General features: G+C 42.9%; 1 protein-coding gene across 8 annotated transcripts in view; it reads right to left on the reverse strand.

The window, feature by feature from the left end:
- The window catches only part of TUBGCP5 (tubulin gamma complex associated protein 5), a 43,386-nt gene that overhangs the window by 14,350 nt on the left and 6,014 nt on the right, over positions 1-23,022 (reverse strand). For 5 of the 8 annotated variants that reach the window (XM_023197912.1, XM_023197907.1, XM_023197906.1 and 2 more), the window contains exons 4-13: positions 21,183-21,279; positions 20,422-20,501; positions 19,358-19,493; positions 15,024-15,141; positions 13,954-14,043; positions 11,683-11,776; positions 9,960-10,206; positions 7,962-8,164; positions 5,826-5,941; positions 4,375-4,643 (exon numbers count right to left, since the gene is read on the reverse strand). In XM_023197912.1, the coding sequence (XP_023053680.1) occupies positions 4,375-4,643; positions 5,826-5,941; positions 7,962-8,164; positions 9,960-10,206; positions 11,683-11,776; positions 13,954-14,043; positions 15,024-15,141; positions 19,358-19,493; positions 20,422-20,501; positions 21,183-21,279 (1,450 nt within the window). The remainder of the gene's footprint in view (positions 1-4,374; positions 4,644-5,825; positions 5,942-7,961; positions 8,165-9,959; positions 10,207-11,682; positions 11,777-13,953; positions 14,044-15,023; positions 15,142-19,357; positions 19,494-20,421; positions 20,502-21,182; positions 21,280-23,022) is intronic. The other 3 variants (XM_023197910.1, XM_023197909.1, XM_023197905.1) reach the window with 1 other exon arrangement.

A 23,022-nucleotide genomic window follows, 5' to 3' on the forward strand; every position in this document is an offset into this window, starting at 1 on the left:
GAGTGCTGGAGTGCAGTGGGGAGCGTGACAGTGCTGGTGACTGGAGGCCCAGGAGGGCAGTGTGGAGGCTTACAGCCTCTGCAGCCCCATCTTTCCTTCGCAGATCAGGCTGGTCTGGAGTTAAGAAGGACTTCCCATCGTTGGGTAAGGGTAAGCAGAAGAAACTCACCAGCCCCTACAAATACCTACAGTCCTTACTACAGGAGGATTCCACAGTTCCCACGAGCTCTGAGCCCAGTTTGGAGGCTGCTGGCAATTCACGCAGCTGCCTTGCCCTGGGTTAGGGGCACAAGGTGTGCCTTCCCCACCCATCCCTTTGAGCTAAGCTGTTGCAGCACAGTACCATCTTAAGACCAGAGCTAGGGCTGGGCACGGTGGCTCACACCTGTAATCCCAGCACTCTGGGAGGCCGAGGCGGGTGGATCACGAGGTTAGGAGATTGAGACCATCCTGGCTAACACGGTGAAACCCCATCTCCACTAAAAAAATACAAAAAATTAGCCGGGCATGGTGGCGGGCACCTGTAGTCCCAGCTACTCGGGAGGCTGAGGCAGGAGAATGGCGTGAACCCAGGAAGCAGAGCTTGCAGTGAGCCAAGATTGTGCCACTGCACTCCAGCCTGGGCGACAGAGCAAGACTCTGTCTCAAAAATAGATAAATAAATAAGAAAGAAAGAAAAGAAAGAAGAAAGAAAAGAAAGAAAGACCAGAGCCATCTCTGGAGCACACCCTCCTCTGGGCCAGTAGCCACTGCACCACTGAACCCCAGCCACTTGGGCTCCATCCTTATTCCACCAAGGCCACAGGGGTGGTTGAACACCAGAGCCCCAGCTATGTGGAGCCTGGGCCCAGGATCAGCTGTGATTCTGGTCCTGCACAGCAGGAAAACCAGCCCCTGCCACTGCACTTCCAGCCAGAGGAAGAGTCTGGCAGCCCTGAGAGACCGAACCCACTGCTGAGCTGGCCGAATTGCTGTGCCATCTCCAGAGGGTGGGAACAGGCTCCTGAGCTTCCTACCAGCCGACATGCCTCCAGGTTGGTGGAGCAGTTACAGACCTGTGCTCAGGAACTGAGAAACAGCCCCCTAGCACCAACCTCTTGCAGACAGGCCCGGGGCCTACCCAGTGGCCCTGGGCCAGCATTCAGGGTCTGAGAAACAGTTTCAGAGGCTGCCCTGGCAGGCATGTACCTAGGCTTCTTGAGCAGCCTTGTGCTGCATCCATTGCGTAAGAAGCCCCAGAGGCAGCACCTGGGAGTCACGACCCCAGGTCAGCTGAGCAGCCACAGGCCTGCATACTAGGCCTGCAAACAGCCCTGTGGTCTGCCCTTGGTGGGCATGTTCTGAGCCAGCTGGCACCCATATCCCAAACCTGAGAAAGAACCTTGAGACCACCCCCAGTAAAGACACCCTCAGGCCAGCAGAACAGCTTTCCACCCGCATGCTGGGCCTCAGAAGCAGCCTCCTGGGCTGCCACTGGCAGATACATACCTAGGGCTGTCAATAAGCCATATGACCATGTCCCAGGACTGAAAAAGAGCCCCTTGAACTGTCCAGGCAGACATGCACCCAGGCTACCAAGCAGGCCTGTACCCACGTCCTGGGCCTGAGAAATAGGCCTCAAGTAATCCACCTGCCTTGGCCTCCAAAAGTACTGGATTGGCCGGGCGTGGTGGCTCACGCCTGTAATCCTAACACTTTGGGAGGTCAAGGCGGGTGGACTGCTTGAGGTTAGGAGTTCGAGACCAGCCTGACCAACGTGATAAAACCCCATCTCTACTAAAAATAGAAAAATGAGTCAGGCGTGGTGGCATATGCCTGTAATCCCATCTACTCAGGAGGCTGAGGCAAGAGAATCACTTGAACCCAGGAGGCAGAGCTTGCAGTGAGCTGAGAGCATGCCACTGCACTCCAGCCTGGGTAACAAAGCAAGACTCTGTCTCAAAAAAAAAAAAGAAAGAAAAAAAGTGCTGGGATTACAGGCATGAGCCACCACGCCCAGCCAGTTGTGCCACTGTTGCCACTAACCCCCTCAGTGTAGGCCACTGAGGCACTTGCAAACATCACTAAAGTGGATTACAACTGAAGAAAGTACATGGAGACTACACTACTGCATTCACCCAGAACCAAGGCCAATGCATCCCACTGAACCCATACCCCAAGACCCATTCATATGAATAACTCTTTACAAAACATACTCCATAAAATTGGAAAAGGTGACTTTCCCACCAGATGTGTAGAAATAAATGTAGAAATACATCAAACATGAAAAAGCAAGGAAACATGACACCTCCCAAGAAAACCAGTAATTCTCCAGTAAGAGACTACAATGATATAGGAAATGCTGGAAAAATAATTCAGAATTAAAATCTTAAGGAGACTCAGTGAGATACAAGAGAGTACAAATAAACATTCAACAAAATCAGGAAAAGAATGATTTGAATGAGAAATTCAACAGAAACAAATGTTTAACACGCAAGCAAATTTTACAGTGAAAGAATTCAATGAATGAGGCAGGGCATGGTGGCTCACGCCTGTAATCCCAGCACTTTGGGAGGCCAAGGCGGGTGGATCACCTGAGTTCAGGAGTTCGAGATCAACCCGGCCAACATGGTGAAACCCCATCTCTACTAAAAACACAAAAAATTAACCGGGTGTGGTGGCGGGTACCTGTAATCCCAGCTACTCAGGGGGCTAAGGCAGGAGAATCACTTGAGCCAGCGAGGCAGAGCTTGCAGTAGCCAGAATGCACCACTGCACTCCAGCCTGGGTGACGGGAGTAAAACCCTGCCTCAGAAAAAAAAGGGGGGAGGCGGGGAACAAATGATCTCAACAGACATTTCTCCAAAGAAGTCATACAAATGGCCCAGAAATAGATGAAAAAATGCTTAGCATCACTAATTATTAGGGAAAATGCAAATCAAAACCACAATGAGTTATCATTTCACCCAGTCAGAATGGCTATTTATCACAAAAACAAAAAATAACAAATGCTAGTGAGGATGTGGAGAAAAGGGAACTCTTACACAATGTTGGTGGGAATATAAACTAGTACAGACACTATGGAGAACAGTTTGGAGGTTCCTCAAAAAACCACAAATAGAACTACTGTATGATATAGCAATCCCACTAGTGGGCATTTATCCAAAGGAAAGGAAATCAGGACATCAAAGAGACATCTGCACCCCATGTTTACTGCAGCAGTATTCACACAGCCAACATACGGAATCAACCTAGGTGCCAAACAACAGATGAATGGGTAAAAAAAACTGTGGTATATATAACTCAAAGATAAAAAAGAATGAATCTTGCTGTTTGCAGCAACACTGATGGAAATGGTGGACATTATGTTAAGTGAAATAAGCCAGGGACAGAAAGTTAAACACTGCATGTTCTCACTCATGTGGTAGCTAAAAAATGTTGATCTCATATTAGTAAAAAGCAGAGCAGGATACCAGATGCTGGATTTTGTAGGGGGAAGGGAGGAAGAGGAAGATATTTGTTAAAGGACACAAATAGCTAGCTGGAAGGAGTAGTTCCAGTGCTCTGTATCACTATGGGATGATGGTAGTTAATAATGTATTATAGAGTTGCACACAGCAAAGAGGAGGATACTGAATGTCCCCAACATAAAGAAGTAGTTAGGCTGGGCGCGGTGGCTCAAGCCTGTAATCCCAACACTTTGGGAGGCCGAGACGGGCAGATCACGAGGTCAGGAGATCGAGACCATCCTGGCTAACATGGTGAAACCCCGTCTCTACTAAAAAATACAAAAAACTAGCCAGACGAGGTGGCGGGCACCTGTAGTCCCAGCTACTCCGGAGGCTGAGACAGGAGAATGGTGTAAACCCGGGAGGCGGAGCTTGCAGTGAGCTGAGATCCGGCCACTGCACTCCAGCCTGGGCGACAGAGCCAGACTCCGTCTCAAAAAAAAAAAAAAAAAAAAAAAGTAGTAGTTAATGTTTGAGATGATGGAAATGCTAATTATCCTGATCTGATCACTGTATATGTATCAAAACATCACTATGTACCCCAAAAATATGTACAATTATCATGTTAATGTATAAAAATAAGAAAAGAAATGGCTGGGAATTACTTTTTAAAGTTCCAGTCCTAAGGAATCCGGAGTGAGGAAAATGCAAATGGAACTTATCATCGCTGCCTTTTCAAACACAGCACTGGAAGTTTTCAATGAAGACAGTCTTTTAAAAAGTCAAGAGCAGCATGATTATTAATCCAACCATGATGATAACTACCACTGATATCAGAGGGTTCGATGACTTGCAAACTACAAAATAATCAGGTATCAGGATGACAAGAGTGAGTAGGGTCAGGTGTCCCAACACCGAGGGACACACAGGAAGACAGAACAGGTACCTCTGGCTCCTGCCTGGCAGGTGGTGCTCTCCGCACACTGCAGGTTCTTCAGCAGCTGCATCGACTTGCCAGCCATTATGATCTGCTTCAGAACAGGTTTGAGGAAGGACACCATGGTGTGCTGCCTGCTGGAGGGCCCCTGGTCACTGCCGGAACTCGCACTAGCATTATCACTCATTTTTTCTTCATTTTCTGTCTTTTCTGATACACTATATAGCGTGTAAGTTGCATACCAGAAGTCTCTGTGATTAACTGGAACATTTTTGTTTCTAAAGAGATTCAAAAGAATTTTAAACTCTTATTTCTGTTCCTTAAAAACAGCATACTTGTTCTAGTTTGTTGTCCAGACATTACAAAATATAATATTAATTATTAGTAAATGGAAGCAGTCTTTAGGCAAAATGGGACAATTTTAATCTCAGCTCAGTTTAAAGAGAAAAGGGAATAAATACTTGGAATGGTATAAGTAAGATTTAAGTAAGCAGAAATAGTTTCTTGAATTGAAATTATTTAAAATATGACTAATTTGGTCCTCTTTAGAAGTAGAATAAAAGTTTACCCATTTACCATCTCCTGTGCAACTAATTTGCAGACTTCTCTATCATTTTCCCTACAAAGATTCTTAACTGGACTACTTTTAACAATAAAATGATGTTCAATCATCACTCTAGAAGAACAGTCAGAGTCCCACTTGTCACAAAAATTCTCACATGAGATTGATGAATCAGAACACAGTGACAGACATGAGACTGAGTTGAAGGAAGGGTCAGTTCACTTATGTGAGCATTGCATGCATATTGCTACCCTTCCAGAACACTAAGGACTTAAAATTATCCTTCCTGATGAGTTCAATGGATAGCTATCAATAGAAATCATATATCTAAATATACCGCATAATTTAAAATTGGGTTAAAAGAGTACAAATAGCTCTACATTGTTTATATGATTCCATTCAGAAAAATCAATTAACTGAAGGGAAACTGTCATAAATGGATTAAGATTTTCCTTAATTGTTTTGTTAAATATTATACTAAGGTAAAAAATCAGTAGATAATTCAGAGAAATAAACATATTAGAGGCATATTTTATAATTTTCTGTATCTCTTTACCGATAATTTACAATGAAAATAGCTCAAACCATCTAATATCACCTAAACTCATTTTATGGGAAGCAGTGTATACTAGCTCACCATAAATATACTATCATCCAAAAATACAGTTTGCTTAAGAAAAGTTGTGGAGTGACAAAACTTGGACAAAGATATTTTTAATCAGCTGGTATCACTGACATCTTCCATAAAAATGAAATACAACTTGCCTATGATGACGACAAGTTCTGTGTGAACTGTGCACCCTCAGTACTGTTTGAAACTAACGAAAGCATTTGATTTTCACAGGGAGGAAACTGGTGATGGCAGCCCCCAGTGATCCTGTGCTCTGCTGCAGCTCACCTCTGGATGATGAACTCCCTGGCGCCATCCCACAGGTGCCCATGCACGATCCACTCGTCCACCGTCTGCAGGTAAGGCCGTACCGTTTCCACCCAGAGAGAGAACAGCAGGGAGACCTGAGGCAGAGAGGTGCACGGTCAGCTCTCGGGGTTCCCTGGTCACTAGAATAAAAGGAGGTTTAAACATTTCTGAAATGCCTTTAAAAAAGTGATCGGATTTCTGCGTTTTTTGGGGGCACAAAGAAATTAAAAATCCAAAAACATACACTATAAAATCCTTATGAAAAACTCACCTAAATGCCGGGCGCGGTGGCTCATGCCTGTGATCCCAGCACTTTGGGAGGTAGAGGTGGCAGATCACCTGAGGTAAGAGATTGAGACCATCCTGGCCAACATGGTGAAACCCCCTCTCTATTAAAAATACAAAAATTAGCTGGGCATGGTGACGTGCGCCTGTAGTACTAGCTACTCAGGAGGCTGAGGCAGAAGAATCACTTGAATCTGGCTGGCGGAGGTTGCAGTGAGCCAAGATCCCGCCACTACACTCCAGCCTGGCGACAGAGTGCCACTCTGTCTCAAAAAAAAAAAGAAAAGAAAAGCTCACCTAAATATGGGATGATCATATTGTTTGTAGTGCAGACTGGGAAACTTGAGAGTGAAAATGACAGAGGCAGCAGGTGTATCCTGAGACAGCCCAGGCAAGCGAACAAAGTTTCCCTATCGAAACCCTATTACTAGCAAAGCGTCCATTAAGATTGAGGAAACTGGCTGGGCATGGTGGCTCATGCCTGTAATGCCAGCACTTTGGGAGGCTGAGGCGGGCAGATCACAAGGTCAGGAGTTTGAGACCAGCCCGGCCAATATAGTGAAACCCTGTCTCTATTAAAAAAAAAATACAGCTGGGCGTGGTGGCTCATGCCTGTAATCCCAGCACTTTGGGAGGCCGAGGTGGGCGGATCAGGAGATCAGGAGTTTAAGACCAGCCCGGCCAAAATGGTGAAACCCTGTCTCTATTAAAAATACAAAAATTAGATGGGCATGGTGGCAGGTGCCTGTAATCCCAGTTACTCAGGAGGCTGAGGCAGGAGAATAGTTTGAACCCAGAAGGCGGAGGTTGCAGTGAGCCAAGATTACGCCATTGCACTCCAGCCTGGGTGACAGGGCGAGACTCCATCTCAAACAAAAAACAAAAAAAACCCCAAAAACTAACTGGGCATGTTGATGTGCCCCTGTAGTCCCAGCTACTCGGGGGGGCTGAGGCAGAAGAATCGCTTGAATGCAGGAGATGGAGGCTGCAGTGAGCCAAGATTGCACCATGGACTCTAGCCTGGGCAACAGAGTGAGACTCCGTCTCAAAAATAACGAAATTCCTTCCTTCCACTAGTTCTCAGAGTACAAAAATGGCAGTGCTGAGAGAAAATCAACCTCCTTTTTACTGAAATGCAATATTGGCTGGGCGCGTGGCTTATGCCTGTAGTCCCAGCACTTTGGGAGGCTTTATATAACATAAAATTTATCATCTTAACTATGTATTTTTTAAAATTTTAACTTATTTTTAAAGACAGGGTCTCACTATGTTGCCCAGGCAAGTCTCAAACTCCTGGGCTCAAGCAATCCTCCCGCCTCGGCCTCCCAAAGTGTTGGGATTACAGGCATGAGTCACCGTGCTTGACCCTCCCCATTTTTAAGTTTAGAGGTTTTAATTGTGACAAATCTCCAGAGCTTTTTCACGTTGTAAAACTGAAACTCTGTACCCATTAAACAACAGCTCCCCGTGCCCCAGCCCTTGGTAACCAGCATTCCACTTTGTTTCTGTGACTGTATCTACTTCAGATATCTCACATAATGTTACATGTTAGTTTTTATGTCAGAAAGCGTTATTGTAAGTATCTATACACATCAGGTAGGTATTTCTCACATCTTGTTTTGTCCTTGCCGCATCCTTCTGAGGATCTTGGCAAGTAGAGCTGAAAAGCCAGTTTCCTACAGCCTCAAATTTGGAAGCCAATTTAAAAACCCTGAACTGTCCAACGAGTCACCATTCGAGTATCATTTCACAAAGAACTACGATCAGCTGTCTATCACTCCTCTGCCGTGCAGAATGGAGTCACACACTTGAGGCAGAAGTCTCACATACGGTTTGCTCAGAGGCTTCTCCAACATTGTCATATTCAAGAATGGCCTTGTACAGGGTGTTGAGCAGGTGAGAGGCCCGGACAACATTTCGAGTATCAGGTGGAACTTCTGCTACTCCAGTACTAAACACTTTGTGCAGAACCTTGAGCTGAGCCAACCGAGGTGCCAACTTGTCCACCACTATTGCAAGAGTTATTGTAGCATCTGCAAATTTCAACAAATCAAACTCAACAGCAAGAAAAATACACGCATCTAAAACGTGACATAAATGCTGGCAAATCGCCAGGCTTATGGACGGGCAGGGCAAAATGGAGGATGGTGGATTTTGATCTCACATCACAAGGACCTAATTTCCCTAAGGAAGAACTCCTGCAAGTCACGGAGAAAAAGAAAACTCAGCAGAAAACTAACATATAAAGGAACTGACAGTTCACAGAAAAGGAAAGATGAGTGATTCTAGAACATACAAAAAGTCACTTGACCGTACTTTAAAAATTACGCTAGGTAAAACAAAACACCTCCAATGGGCTGATGTTACAGTCAGGGGTGAGGGAGGCTGTGCCTACAAAGGGCTGCACAAGCAAGCTCCTGCGAGGCGATGGCACAGCTGTGACCTTAACATGGAAGTGGCCATGTGGAGCTAGACAGGTGATAAAAAGACCCGGAACCATACACGAAGATACCACACCCACCCCTGCTCAAAGCAAGTTCCTGCAATGCTGGTGAAGCCGTGTCAGGTCTGCAGTTTGGCTAATGTGCTGTGCCAATGTCAGTTTCCTAGTTTTGATCATGTACTGTCACTACGTGAGGTTTTCCCACTGGGGGAAGCAAGGTCATGGGAACACAGGGCGTCTCTGTACCATTTTTTGTGGTAGTTCAAAATAAAAGTTAAGGGGAAAAAAGCTACATGGGTTGCTATTTTACAGCTGTCATACTGGTGAAGACCAAAATCTCTGATAACACACAGATGGCAAGAGTGTGAGGAAACAGGTATTCATCTACATGGCTCACAAGAGTATAAATCTATTTACCTGCACCTCCCCATAAAGTGGCAAAACTTAGGAAAATCACACATGACCCAGCAATTCCATTTGTAAGAACCTACCCCACATGGTGGGATGCGGTATAATCCCAGCTAACACCTGTAATCCCAGCATTTTGGGAGGCCAAGGTGGGCGGATCACCTAAGGCCAGGAGTTAGAGGCCAGCCTGGTCAACATGGTGAAAGACTGTCTCTACTGAAAATACAAAAATCAGCTAGGGATGGTGGCAGGTACTTGTAATCACAGTTACTCGGGAGGCTGAGGCGGGATAATCGCTTGAACCCAGGAGGCAGAGCTTGCAGTGAGCTGAGATCCCACCACTGCACTCCAGCCTGGGTGACAGAGGGAGACTTCATTTCAAAAAAAAAAAAAAGAACCTACCCTACAGATAACTCACTGCCTGTGTTCGATTACGGATATGTAGAAGTGATTATCACCGCAGCACTGCTAACAATAGCAAAAGCCTGGGAAGAACCTAAATCCATTAAGGGCACTGGGCTATGATACAACCATATGATGAAACACTCAATCTGTAAAAAGGAAAATAGAAGCTCTTCACATTTGTGTGGTATTATCCTCAAATTTTAAATCAGAAAAATTTGAAGAGAGCAGTGTAATGACTGCTAGGTATGCGTATATGTATATGCACTGCTTGTGTATGTTGAAACTCTTTCTGGAAGGATGCATAAGAAACTGAGGACCTGGCTGTCTCTGGAGAGGAGAACTGACTGGCTGGAGTACTGGTGCAGGAAGAATAATCTAGATTCTTCACTCTAAATCCTCTGCAGATTTTTGATTTTTAGAGATATGATTTAAAAATACAATTTAAAAAATGAAGCATTCACGAGAACTACTTATTTGCTAGGCAACTTTCAATCTTACATAATGAAAAATCTAAATGGCATTCAAATTATAAGTTATGTGTAGCACGAGTAAAGATGAAGAACATTTAATACCATTATTGATGATGCACTTCTCAATTTCGGCAAGTTCCTCTTTGAAACTAATGAAATATTTGTACAGGGCCCACATGAAAGCCTGGTAGGTTCTAAAGGGAGCTTCAGTTGACTTCTTAGGAACAGACCCACTTCCAGGCAGCATGCTCTCGGAACTGTGTCCCATGACTTCATCAATGAACTCCTGGAGTCGAAACACAACCTGGCCATACGCTGCTATTTGTTCCAGCACAGATCGTAAACAGCTCTATAACAGAAGCAAACTGCAATTACTCAAAGGTGGTCTTCTGTAAACTTTCAAATTCATTTCCCTCTCGCTGTAAAATATTTCCTTTGCAATTGTTTTAAACAGTATGTTTAGTAGAACACAAAGTAATAAAATGATTAATATTTAGGTTTATACGCAAAGGAAAAAGAGTAATAATTTCAATAGACTAGAGAATTATGGCTTATATTTTTAAAAAACATACATAAGGTAAATGTACTTAAAGCAAAAAAAAATCACAGTATATAACTTTCACAATACAGAATGACAGAATTAAAAGCACAAAATGCAAATTGAAATTAAATATGTCCAGCCAGGCGTGGTGGCTCACGCCTATGATCCCAGCACTTTGGGAGGCCGAGGCAGGCGGATCATGAGATCGGGAGTTCGAGACCAGCCTGGCCAACATAATGAACTACCGTCTCTACTAAAAATACCAAAAATTAGCTGGGCCTGGTGGCGGCACCTCTAATCCCAGCTACTTGGGAGGCTGAGGCAGGAGAATGGTTTGAACCCGGGAGGCAGAGCTTGCAGTGAGCGGAGATCATGCCATTGCATTCCAGCCTGGGTGACAGAGCGAGACTCCATCTCAAAAAAAAAAAAAAGAAAAAAAGAGGCCAGGCGTGATGGCTTGAGCCTGTAATCCCAGCACTTTGGGAAGCAGAGGCGGGTGATCACCAGGTCAGGAGTTCTAGACAAGCCTGGCCTATGTGGAGAAACCCTGTCTCTACTAAAGATACAAAAATTAGCTGGGTGTGGTGACACACACCTGTAGTACCAGTTACTCAGGAGACTGAGGCAGGAGAATGGCTTGAACCCGGGAGGTGGAGGCTGCAGTGAGCAGAAATCGCACCACTGCACTCCAGCCTAGGCGACAGAGCGAGACTCCGTCTCAAAAAAAAAAAAAAAAAAAAGAAAAAAGAAATTAAATATGTCCTAAACAACATTAAGGAACTCTCTAAGTACTGTAAAGATGCACAACTCAGGGCCAGGTGCGGTGGCTCACGCCTGTAATCCCAGCAATTTGAGAGGCCGAGACAGGCGGATCACGAGGTCAGGAGATCGAGACCATCCTGGCCAACACGGTGAAATCCCGTCTCTACTAAAAATACAAAAAATTAGCCGGGCGTGGTGGCAGGCACCTGTAGTCCCAGCTACTTGGGAGGCTGAGGCAGGAGAATGGCGGGAACCCGGGAGGCGGAGCTTGCAGTGAGCTGAGATCCGGCCACTGCACTCCAGCCTGGGCGACAGAGCGAGACTCCCTCTCAAAAAAAAAAAAAAAAACAAAGATGCACAACTCAATTTTTCTTTCTGGATATTAAATATTTAAAACTTTTTTTTCCATGTGAGGAAGCAAGAACGAGTTCAATAATAATTTTAATATTGTAAAATGTTCTAAAATTATCACAGTTTACATAAATCCTATTTCTTAAATTACCATAAATACAAATAACTTACATGTGTTAAATGAGTTACTATAATATTGTTTCTCACAGTTACCTTCCCATCTATCAACTGAAATATAAAGAGCTTTTTCACTCCTGAAAGTAACCTGAAATGAGACAAAAAAAAGACGAGCTTACTTTAAGTCTAGAAAAATATTCACGACACTATGCCCAGGGCATTTTCTTTTTGACAGGGTCTCACTTTGTCACCCCCCCAGGCTGGAGTGCAGCAGCGTGATCACAGCTCACTGCAGCCACAACCTCCTGGGTTCCAGTGACTCTGGAGCCTCAGCCTCCCCAGTAGCTGGACTACAGGTGCATGTCACCATGCCTGACTACTTTTTGCATTTTTTGTAGAGATGGGGTTTTACCATGTTGCCCAGGCTGGTCTTGAACTCCTAAGCTCAAGTGATCCACCCACCTTGGCCTCCCACAGTGCTGGGACTACAGGTGTGAGCCACCATGCCCCACCTCAGGAAATTTTTATTAAATATTCAGAATTAGGGGACAAAAAGGTCAGAAAATAAGAAAATGGAAGACATCAATCTTTTCATCTGATTACCTTAAGACTCAAGATATTTCAACATCTTAGAGAGAAGTCCAAAACATGTTGTCATAGCATCTCCCCCATATACCTGATGACCCAAAGAGATCTTCCCATTTCTAAGAATGCGAGCATGTCAATATCATAGTTTATGGTGAGAGCACCAGGACGAGGAATTTCAGTAGTAACCACCATGGGCTGCATTAGATTCCTGGCTTCCAGGTACAGGCACAGGCCCTCATTGATATACTCTGCCTATTAAGAATAATCAGGATTTTATTTTTTTGAGGTAGAAAGTATGTCCTTGCTACATTCCTTTTTTGGAGTTCTTTTCCTTCATTCTTTTGGAATGGGAGAGAAACAAGTTGCTTCCCCAGGAAAGCCTGCATTTTCCGAGGATCTCCTTCTGTCACCCAGACTGGAATGCAGTGGTACAATCGTAGCTCACTGCAGCCTCAAACTCCTGAGCTCAAGAGAGCCTTCTGTCACAGTCTTCTGAGTAGCTAGGACTACAGGCACATACCACCACCATGCCCAGCTAAATCACCCATGGCAGGAGAAGCCAACTGCCATGCCAGAGGGTCACTCAAACAGCTCCGCAAAGGAAGTCCCTGTGATAAGCAATTGAAGCCTCTGCCATCAGCCATGAGAGCGCCATCTTGGAAACAGATTCTTCAGCCTCAGTCAAATTTTCAGAAGACTATACGTCCAGCCAACTTATTGACTACAATCCCTTTATAGATCCCAAGCTAGAACCTCCTAGCTAAGCCACTCCTGGATTACTGACCCTCAGAAACCCTGTAAGAGAATAAATGCTTATTCTTGCAAAAAAAAAAAAAAAAAAAAAGAATAATCAGAAGCTGCTGGCACGATGGCTCACACCTGTAATCTCAGCACTTTGGGGGGCCAAGGTGGGTGGATCACAAGGTAAGGGGATCTAGACTATCCTGGCTAACACAGTGAAACCCTGTCTCTACTAAAAAAATACAAAAAATTAGCCGGGCGTGGTGGCGGGTTCCTGTTGTCCCGGCTACTTGGATGGCTGAGGCAGGAGAATGAAGTCAACCTGGGAGGCGGAGCTTGCAGTGAGCTGAGATGGAGTCACTGCACTCGTGGGGGCAATAGAGCGAGACTTTGTCTCAAAAAAAAAAAAAGAAAAGTCAGTAGGAAATCTTGCTTTGAACTCAGATGTTAAAGAAGTGTTGGACTGGCTGGGTGCGGTGGCTCAAGCCTGTAATCCCAGCACTTTGGGAGGCCGAGACGGGCAGATCACGAGGTCAGGAGATTGAGACCATCCTGGCTAACACGGTGAAACCCCGTCTCTACTAAAAAATACAAAAAACTAGCCGGGCGAGGTGGCGGGCGCCTGTAGTCCCAAGCTACTCGGGAGGCTGAGGCAGGAGAATGGCATAAACCCGGGAGGCGGAGCTTGCAGTGAGCTGAGATCCGGCCACTGCACTCCAGCCCGGGCGACAGAGCGAGACTCTGTCTCAAAAAAAAAAAAAAAAAAGAAATGTTGGACTAATCTAGGTAAATCATATGCTAAATTATTTAAAATGAAAAAGAAGTGAATATATCAAAATCTCTCAATCTCCACAGTCAAATTTGGTCTGAACTGCACACCTAACAGTCTGTTTCTAGTCTGCATGTGAAAATGCTTGAACAGTTTCCTTTCATAAAAGTTTTGCTTCTCAGTAATCAAGCCTCATAAAGATTATTAATTAAGTGAATATATCTTACCATAGGGTTTCCCGAATAACCTGAGTCTCAGTAACCAAAACCCTGTCATCTGGAACATACAATGGATCACTGCTGTACAAGTGCTGGTCCCTATGAGACAGCAAACATAAATGTCAATAGAAAGGTTTCCAAGTAAGTAAATAACTTATCTCAAAGAACATTCGCAATTTAGTGCTAACTAGTAATCAACTAGCAAGTACACATAATAAATGGTTTAAATACCCCTATATTTTCACATCAATCAGAATACTCAGGAACACTTTCAGAACAATCGCAATTATGTTCATTGCTGATTTAGGCAAATGGTTACAACTACGTAAAGTTGTTTCTGGAAAACAATATGCCTATTTTTGTAGTAAGTATACCAAAACAGAAATCAAATAATGCCCTAATACATACCAATATATTTACATTGAAATTAACAACAAAAAATGGAAACACAGACTATAATTAAATAATACCATAATTTAATGATTTTCAATAACAAACAATTAAAAACAACTAGAATTTTCAACACCAGCCAGGTGTGCTGGCTGATGCCTGTAATTCCAGCACTTTGGGAGGCTGAAGCAGGTGGATCACTTGAGGACAGGAGTTCGAGACCAGCCTGGCCAACATGGTAAAACCCCCTCTCTACTAAAAATATAAAAATTAGCTGGGCGTGGTGGCATGCACCTATAATCCCAGCTACCTGGGAGGCTGAAGGACGAGAATAGTTGGAACCCAGGAGGCAGAGGTTGCAGTGAGACATGATTATGCCACTGCACTCCAGCCAGGGAGACAGAGCAAGACTTTGTCTCCCCCTGCAAAAAAATAAAATAAAATAAAAAATAAAAAATTAGTTGGGTGAGGTCAAGACTGCAGTGAGCCGAGATCCCACCACTGCATTGCAGTCTGAGCAACTACAGTGAGACTCTGTCTCCAAAAACAAAGAAAAAAAAAGAATTCTCAAAACAAAAACAAGTTTAAATTTCAGGGAAGAACTTGATTTAAGTCACAAATCAAAGCCAAATGTCTAAACATCAAAGTTTCTTCTACCATCACATTAAATGAAAACTTTAGCTTCTTACCAGACAGCAGCTAAATTGGAGTGCAAATGTAAACTATGAGGAAACTGGGAGGGCCTGGCTGTCCAGTACTGATGGACCACATGATGTTCCAGCCAGCTTCGGTCATCTGGCTCATCTGCTTAAAAGAAATGTAATCAGTTTGAGGTAACAACAAAAACAAAATACTGGGTCAGTATATCTGGACTTACAGCTCCATTCAAACATATAGTTGAAAATGGCTTTTTTAAAGTAACAGCTACCTAACATTAATCTATATATGATCATTTATTTTAAACCACATATATCAGCTGGGTTCTATGGCTCATACATATAATCCCAGCCCTTCGGGAAGCCAGGGTGGGATGATCACTTGAGTCCAGGAGTTCAAGACCAGCTTGGCCAACAAAGTATGACCCCCATCTCTACAAAAAAATGCAAAAAAATCAGCCAGGGATGGTGGCATGTGCTTGTTCTCGGGAGGCTGACATGGGAGGACTGGCTGAGCCAGGAGGTTGAGGCTGCAGTGAGCCGAGATCACGCCACTGTGCTCCAGCTTGTGTGACACAGTGAGACCCTATCTCAAAAAACAAAGTAAAATAAAATAAAACCACACATATAGAAACACATACTAATTTAATTAAATGTAATTGACTAAAAAGTAAAAAAAAAAAATTGCCACATACATAAAAAGATATAAATGGTATATGTTAATCATCCAATAATCATTAAGGAAATTGAAACGGTAACCAAAGACCTTCCCAACCACTCCCAAAGCCTCGGGACTGGTGCTAAATTTTGAAGGATTAGATAACTTCTATCTTATACAAGTTGTTTGAAAAAGCAGAAAAAGAGAAAGTCACCTAACATTTTATGAGGCTAATATAACAGTGATGCTTAAACTAGATAAAGGCATGATAAATACAATTCATCAAAGAATAAAGATGAAAAATCCTACATTAAAAAAGAGCTAACCTGCTGGGCTCGGTGGCTCACACCTGCAATCCCAGGCTGGACTGGTCTCAAACATAGTGAGACTGCATCTCTAGGAAAAAGTAAACAAGTTAGCTGGGTGTGGTGGCATGCACCGGAAGTCCCAGCTTCTTAGGAGGCTGAGGTGGGAGGATACCTTGAGCCCAGGAGGTTGAGGCTGGAGTGAGCTGTGATCATGCTACTGCACTCCAACCTGGGTGACAGAGCAGGACCCCATCTTAAAAAAAAAAAAAAAAAAAAGCGAGTCCGAAATTGAACCCAATCTAATAACATACTAAAAAATAACACGGTCAAGCAAGTTTAGGTGAAGAATTCAAGGATAATTCAATGTCGGAAAATCTATCAATGTATTATTAGGATAAAAGAGAAAAGTTATGAGATTATCTCACAGATAAATAGCATTTAATAAAAATTCAACGTTTATGATTAAAGACTTCTAGGCCGGGCGCGGTGGCTCACGCCTGTAATCCTAGCACTTTGGGAGGCCGAGGCAGGCGGATCACAAGGTCAGGAGATCGAGACCATCCTGGCGAACACAGTGAAACCCTGTCTCTACTAAAAATACAAAAAAAATTAGCCGGGTGTGGTGGCGGCACCTGTAGTCCCAGCTACTCAGGAGGCTGAGGCAGGAGAATGGCGTGAACCCAGGAGGCGGAGCTTGCAGTGAGCTGAGATTGCCCCGCTGCACTCCAGCCTGGGCGACACAGCGAGACTCCATCTCAAAAAAAAAAAAAAGACTTCTAGAAAAAAAAAAGGGATAGAAGGAAATTGTCTTAATTTTTTTTTTTTTTTCCCCAGACAGAGTTTCGCTCTTGTTGCCCAGGCTGGAGTGCAATGGCACAATCTCAGCTCACTGCAACCTCTGCCTCCCGGGTCCAAGTGATTCTCCTGCCTCAGCCTCCCGAGTAGCTGGGATTACAGGCATGTGCCACCACGCCCGGCTAATTTTGTATCTTTTTTTTTTTGTAGCGATGGGGAGTCTCCAACTCCCGACCTCAGGTGATTCACCCACCTCAGACTCCCAAAGTGCTGGGATTACAGGCGTGAGCCACCGTGCGCGGTCGAAATTGTCTTAATTTGATAAAGGCCACATACCCTGAACTGATACCAAACAACCATCACACTTAACGGAGGAGTTTCAGGTATAACCCCCATTACGATGAGACCGAGTTGTCCAGGAAGCCCACTCCTATGAGCTGTTGCTTCCGCTACGGACTAGTAGCGGCTGGGCTGCTGGGCCAGAAAAGAGATTTGATCATCATGTCACAGAGAAGATACAGGCATAAGAACTAGCACGAAGAGATAAAACCATCAATATTGACAGATGATACTAACGATCTATATAAGAAATCGAATGGAATCAACTATTATAATAATATGAGAATTCAGCAAAAACGCTGCATGTAAGGACAACTTACAGAAACCAGTATTATTTCTTTTACATCAGGAATAAAGAGGCATCATTCACAAAAATAAAAACTATAACATATGTAGAAATTAACAAATGAACACTCGAGATCTTTAAAAAAAAAATTCCAAACTCTAGTAAAAGATAAAAACTTACGATAAATGTAGCTGCTATTATGTTAAGGCAATCAAGCCTCCCCAAATTAGATCTATAAATTCTCTGCAATCCCAATTAAAAACTCCAGCTGGATTTTTTTAAATTTTTTATTATTTTGAGATAAAGTTTTGTTCTTGTCGCCTGGGCTGGGGTGCAATGGTGTGAAATTGGCTCACCGCAACCTCCACCTGCCGGGTTCAAGTGATTCTCCTGCTTCAGCCTCCCGAGTAGCTGGGATTACAGGCGTGCGACACCATGCCCAGCTAATTTTGTATTTTTAGTAGACGTGGGGTTTCACCATGTTGGTCAGGCTGGTCTTGAACTCCTGACCTCAAGTGATCCACCTGGCTTGGCCTCCCTAAGTGTTGGGATTACAGGCATAAGCCGCTGCGCCTGGCCTTTTTTTTTTTTTTTTTTTTTAAGTTTACCATCCTGCTTCTAAAATGTCTATAGAAGAATAAAAGTTCACAAATAGCTAAGCCATTTTGAAAAAGAGCAGTGGTTCACACCTGTAATCCCCATACTTTGGGAGGCAGAGGTGGGTGGATCAGTTGAGGTCAGGAGTTTGAGCCCAGCCTAGCCAACATGGTGAAACCCTGTCTCTACTAAAAATACAAAAATTAGCTGAGTGCGGTCGTGCATGACTGTAATTCCAGCTACTAGAACCAGGGAGGTGCAGTTTGCAGTGAAGTGAGATCATGCCACCGTACTGTAGCCTGGGCGACAGAGTGAGACTCTGTCTCAAAAAAAAAAAGGGGTGGGGGGAAGAGCAAAGTGGGCTCAGCACAGTGGCTCACACCTGTAATCCCAGCACTTTGGGAGGCAGAGGCGGGTGAATTGCTTGAGTCTAGGAGTTTGAGACTAGCCTGGGCAACATGGTAAAATCCTGTCTCAACAAAAATATACAAAAATTAGCTGAGTGTGGTGGCCCTCACCTGTAGTTCCAGCTACTCAGGAGGCTGAGGTGGGAGGATCGCTTGAGGCCAGCAGGCAGAGGTTACAGTGAGCTAAGATTGTACCACTGCACTCTAGCCTGGGCAACAGAGTGAGACACTTGTCTTCAAAAAAAAAAAGAAAGAAAGAAAGAAAGAAAGAAAGAAAGAAAGAAAGAAAGAAAGAAAGAAAAGGAGCCAAGCGATTCTCCTGCCTTAGCCTCCCACATAGCTGAAAGGAAACCTGCCATCTATGTATTAAGACATAATCCTACAAAGCCACATAAATAAAAAACAGTCTGTCTGTTTCTGGGTCACTGACACCAAGAGCACAGATTAGAAAGTCCAGAATAAATGCAGCTGTTCCTCAGTATCCACTAGGGATTGGTTGCAGGAATGCTGCAGACACCAAAATCTGCAGGTGCTCAAGTCCCCGATATAAAATGGCATAGTATTTGCATATAACCTATGCATATCCTCCCTTATTTTTTTATTTTAATTTTTTTTTGAGACCTGGTCTCGCTCAGTTGCCAGAGCTGGAGTGCAGTGGCACAATCTTAGCAAAATCAGTCCTTCTCCAATTGAAAAAAAAAAAAAAAAAGGAAACATTTAGGGCTAAGAAAGTTCTCAAAAGTATAGGAAAAAAATTACAAAATTACACTCTACATGTATTATTAGTTCAACATTAATTCTATAGTACTAACACTTAAGCATCATAAAGAAGATTACTAATGATTTTAAAAGTTGGTTTTGTAAGGATGGTAGAGCTTAGCCAACACCTTGATCACATGGAACTGATCTCGAACCCTGCCTTTCCTTCTGGGGAATTTGTCTATTAGAAAATGTCAGCACCTCATAACACAAAGTACCTTTCCAACTGATACAAGGATCCAGTTTTCTGTTTTGATCTTGTTCTTCTAACGGTGTCCTGTCTACCTGAATTCCAGAGTCCTCTCTGCTTAAGGGCAGTTGATCATTTTCCTCTTCACTTTCTTCAGACCAATTCTGATTTAAAAAAGAAACACACTTTAGCTTTATACAGTATAACATTTAAACTATTTACACTAAAAGACTAAGAAGACTTTGAAAAAAAGCAAAAACTTTGAAGCAACATGGAACAGAAAAACAAATTTTTTTTTCCTAAATCTCTTGGAAGTGCCTATTATAGGACTGGAAATACGATTATTACTTTCTTTTTTCTATAATGTTGAAATAATAAGGAATGGAATTATTTTTTGTGGCAAAAAGTCCCAAGATCACAGGTCCTTAAGGGATACTTGTACTCACCCCTTTTAACTTCTTCTTCTTCTTTTTTTTTTTTTTTTGAGACAGAGTCTCTTGCTTTGTTATCCAGGCTGGAGGGCAATGGCACGATCTCAGTTCATTGCAACTTCCACCTCCTGTGTTCAAGAGATTCTTGTGCCTGAGCCCCCTGAGTAGCTGGGATTACAGGCATGTACCACCATCTCCAGCTAATTTTTTGTATTTTTAGTAGAAGGGGTTTCACTATGTCCAGGCTGCTCCCGAACTCCTGGCCTCAAGTGATCCACCTACCCTGGCTTCCCACAGCGCTGGGATTACAGGTGTAAGACATCGAGCCCAAACAACTTTTTTTCAAATTTATTTTTTACAAATAGACGCAGATCTTGCTATGTTGCCCAGGCTGGTCTCAAATTCCTAGGCTCAAGCAATCCTCCTGCCCCTCAAAGTGCTGAGATTACAGATGTGAGCCACCATGCCCAGCCTCTTTTAACTTTTTAATACTAATGATTTGGTGCAAAATCCTAACCAGGCTTCCATAATAAACGACTCTAGCTTACTGAAGAGGGTTCCTGTTTTAGCTAAGTTGACCTAGGGTGGAAAGACCCATTAAAATCATCTCTATCACCTGGCGTGCATTTAAATTTTCAATAGCAAAACTACTGCCACTTACTGGTGTGTCCACGTAAGGACCGATGTCCATTTCTTCACCTTCCATCAAGTATTTTCCCCAGTCAAAATCATCTTTCTTTTCTAAAATGTAACAAAAGAACTTCATCAGCTTTCTTATATCTACATTTGAAAAAAACCTCAAAACTAAGGAAAAAAGACTAACAAGACTCAAAATACTCAGGAAATAAAAATTTAAAAATATTGAAACATTTAATATATTTATATTCTAAAACATTTTACATTTTAATTAACTCATTCTCAAAGGTGAGTGTTCTCTTTCTACAACTGAAGGTAGTTTGTAAAGTTGAACAAATACAGTCATCCCTCAGTATCTGAGGGGAATTGGTTCCAGGAGCTACACCACCCTCCACAGTGCTCAAGGCTGATGACAGAAAATGGTGTAGTGTGTGCATATAACCTAAATACATCCTGCTGTATACTTTAAATAATCTCTAGATTACTTATAATACCTAATACCATGTAAATAGTTTTAAAAATTGTATTAGATTGTTGTATTATTTATTTACTTTTTTTGAATATTTTTGATCAGTATCTGGTTGAATCTGTGGGTGTGGAACCTGAGAATATAGAGGGCTGACTGCATTTCAAATAAAATTTTACAATTGTGATAGCATCCAAAACAACAGCAACACTTTAGTTTCACAGATTTTTGTAAGTTTCAATAAAACTCAATGTTTAGTAAGCAAGTAATGAAACAATTTCTCTTTTACTTCTCATATGTTAAGGCATCTAGTAACATACCCACTTCTTTATCTCTCGGTGTCTCCACATAACTGCTGTTTGAAGGAGAGTCTGACAGACACAGAAGAAGTGACAGTATGGAATAATGTGCATCTGTCTTTAAAACAAAAAAATGAACAATATGAATCTCTGAGGTTGGGAAATGCTTTCGACACTAGATTGAGTAAAGATAACACTATGACAGTTAGGTCCCCAATTTTTTTTCTGGTTTGAGAAAACATGAGTTATACCTATGTAATTCCTAACCTTCAAAGTCCTTCATAGCTCAAATGCATACACACAAGGAACCTCAAAGCCATCTGAAGTCTGAGTTCTGTATTTCTAACAAGTATAAGACATGAGTGGATGAGAGCTTTTATTTCTAAAATGACAGAAATGTCTTTAGAATATAACATTATGGTTAAAAGTTATTCTCCTGTGGCAATATGTATCATGAAGCTTAAACATGGCTGATAGTTTAACTCAGAGGTACCATATTTTATTTAACAAGTCCCCTATTAATGAAATTTACATTTTTTCGCAATCTTTTGCTATCACAAACTTATGTTGTTTCATTTCCTCCCCCCACCCCGAGATGGAGTTTCACTTTGTTGCCCAGGCTGGAGTGCAATAGTGCAATCTCAGCTCACCACAGCCTCTGCCTCCCTGGGTTCAACTGATTCTCCTGCCTCAGCCTCCAGAGCAGCTGAGATTATAGGTACACGCCAACACGCTCGGGTAACTTTTGTATTTTTAGTAGAGATGGGGTTTCACCATGTTGGCCAGGCTGGTCTCGAACCCCTGACCTTGTGATCTGCCTGCCTCGGCCTCCCAAAGTGCTGGGATTACAAGCTTGGCCACCACACCTGGCTGTTGTTTCATAATTATGAGAGTTTACTTGTATAATAAATTCCTAAAAAGTGAAATGCTAACTCAAAGAGTGTTTGCATTTGGAATTTTGAGAAATAATGTCAAAATATCTTCCATACACATAATACAAACATACATACATATCGAATTACCTGCTTCCCCCACCTTTTATTAATCAGATCAGTGAAAAATGTTATCTCAGTGTTGCTTTAATTTGCATTTATCTTATGAAATGGTAGGCACTTTTCCATAAGCTAAAAATTACTGATTTTCCTTTACTGGGTATTACTCTCCTTTATTCAAGTTTCTATTTGACTGGCAGTCTCTCCTTATTTATATGGTTGATTTTTAAATTGGGACATAAGCAGTGTGGGAAAGCATTAACTCAGGAAGCCCGAATTGCCAAAGCCTTCAGCATCCCCCAAAAGGGCTTATTTTCACAAATCAGCCTTGGCCAGCTTGTGGTGACTGAGCTCTTGAAATATCTGAACTGGCAAAAGTGTTCTGTATGTTCAAATCTTGGAGCATGTTGTACTAGTCTGTTTATACAGTTTGTGCAAACAGTGTGACTAAAGGTGAACACCTGCTTTCCTTTGAAGGCTCTGGAACTTCAGTAATTGTGGTCAGTCACACAGGTCCTATGCCTAAGAGATAAGCCCCCAGTAAAAGCCCTGGAGTCCTGGGCTCAGGTATCCAGGTAGACAACACTGGCCACTTGACAGTATGTCAGAAGAGATAGAGCAAGCATCCAAACCAGACTCATATATGGCAGGGATGTTGGAATTATCAGACTGGGAATTGAAAACAACTATGATTAATATACTAAGAGTGCTAATGAAAAATGTGGATAACAGGAATAATGAGTAATATTAAGTAGTGAGATGGAAACTCAAAGAATCAAAGTGTTCCAAATGAAAAACAAAGTGTCGGCCGGGCGCGGTGGCTCAAGCCTGTAATCCCAGCACTTTGGGAGGCCGAGACGGGTGGATCA

Source organism: Piliocolobus tephrosceles, chromosome 6, assembly GCF_002776525.5.
Source record: "Piliocolobus tephrosceles isolate RC106 chromosome 6, ASM277652v3, whole genome shotgun sequence".
Lineage (NCBI taxonomy): Eukaryota > Metazoa > Chordata > Mammalia > Primates > Cercopithecidae > Piliocolobus > Piliocolobus tephrosceles.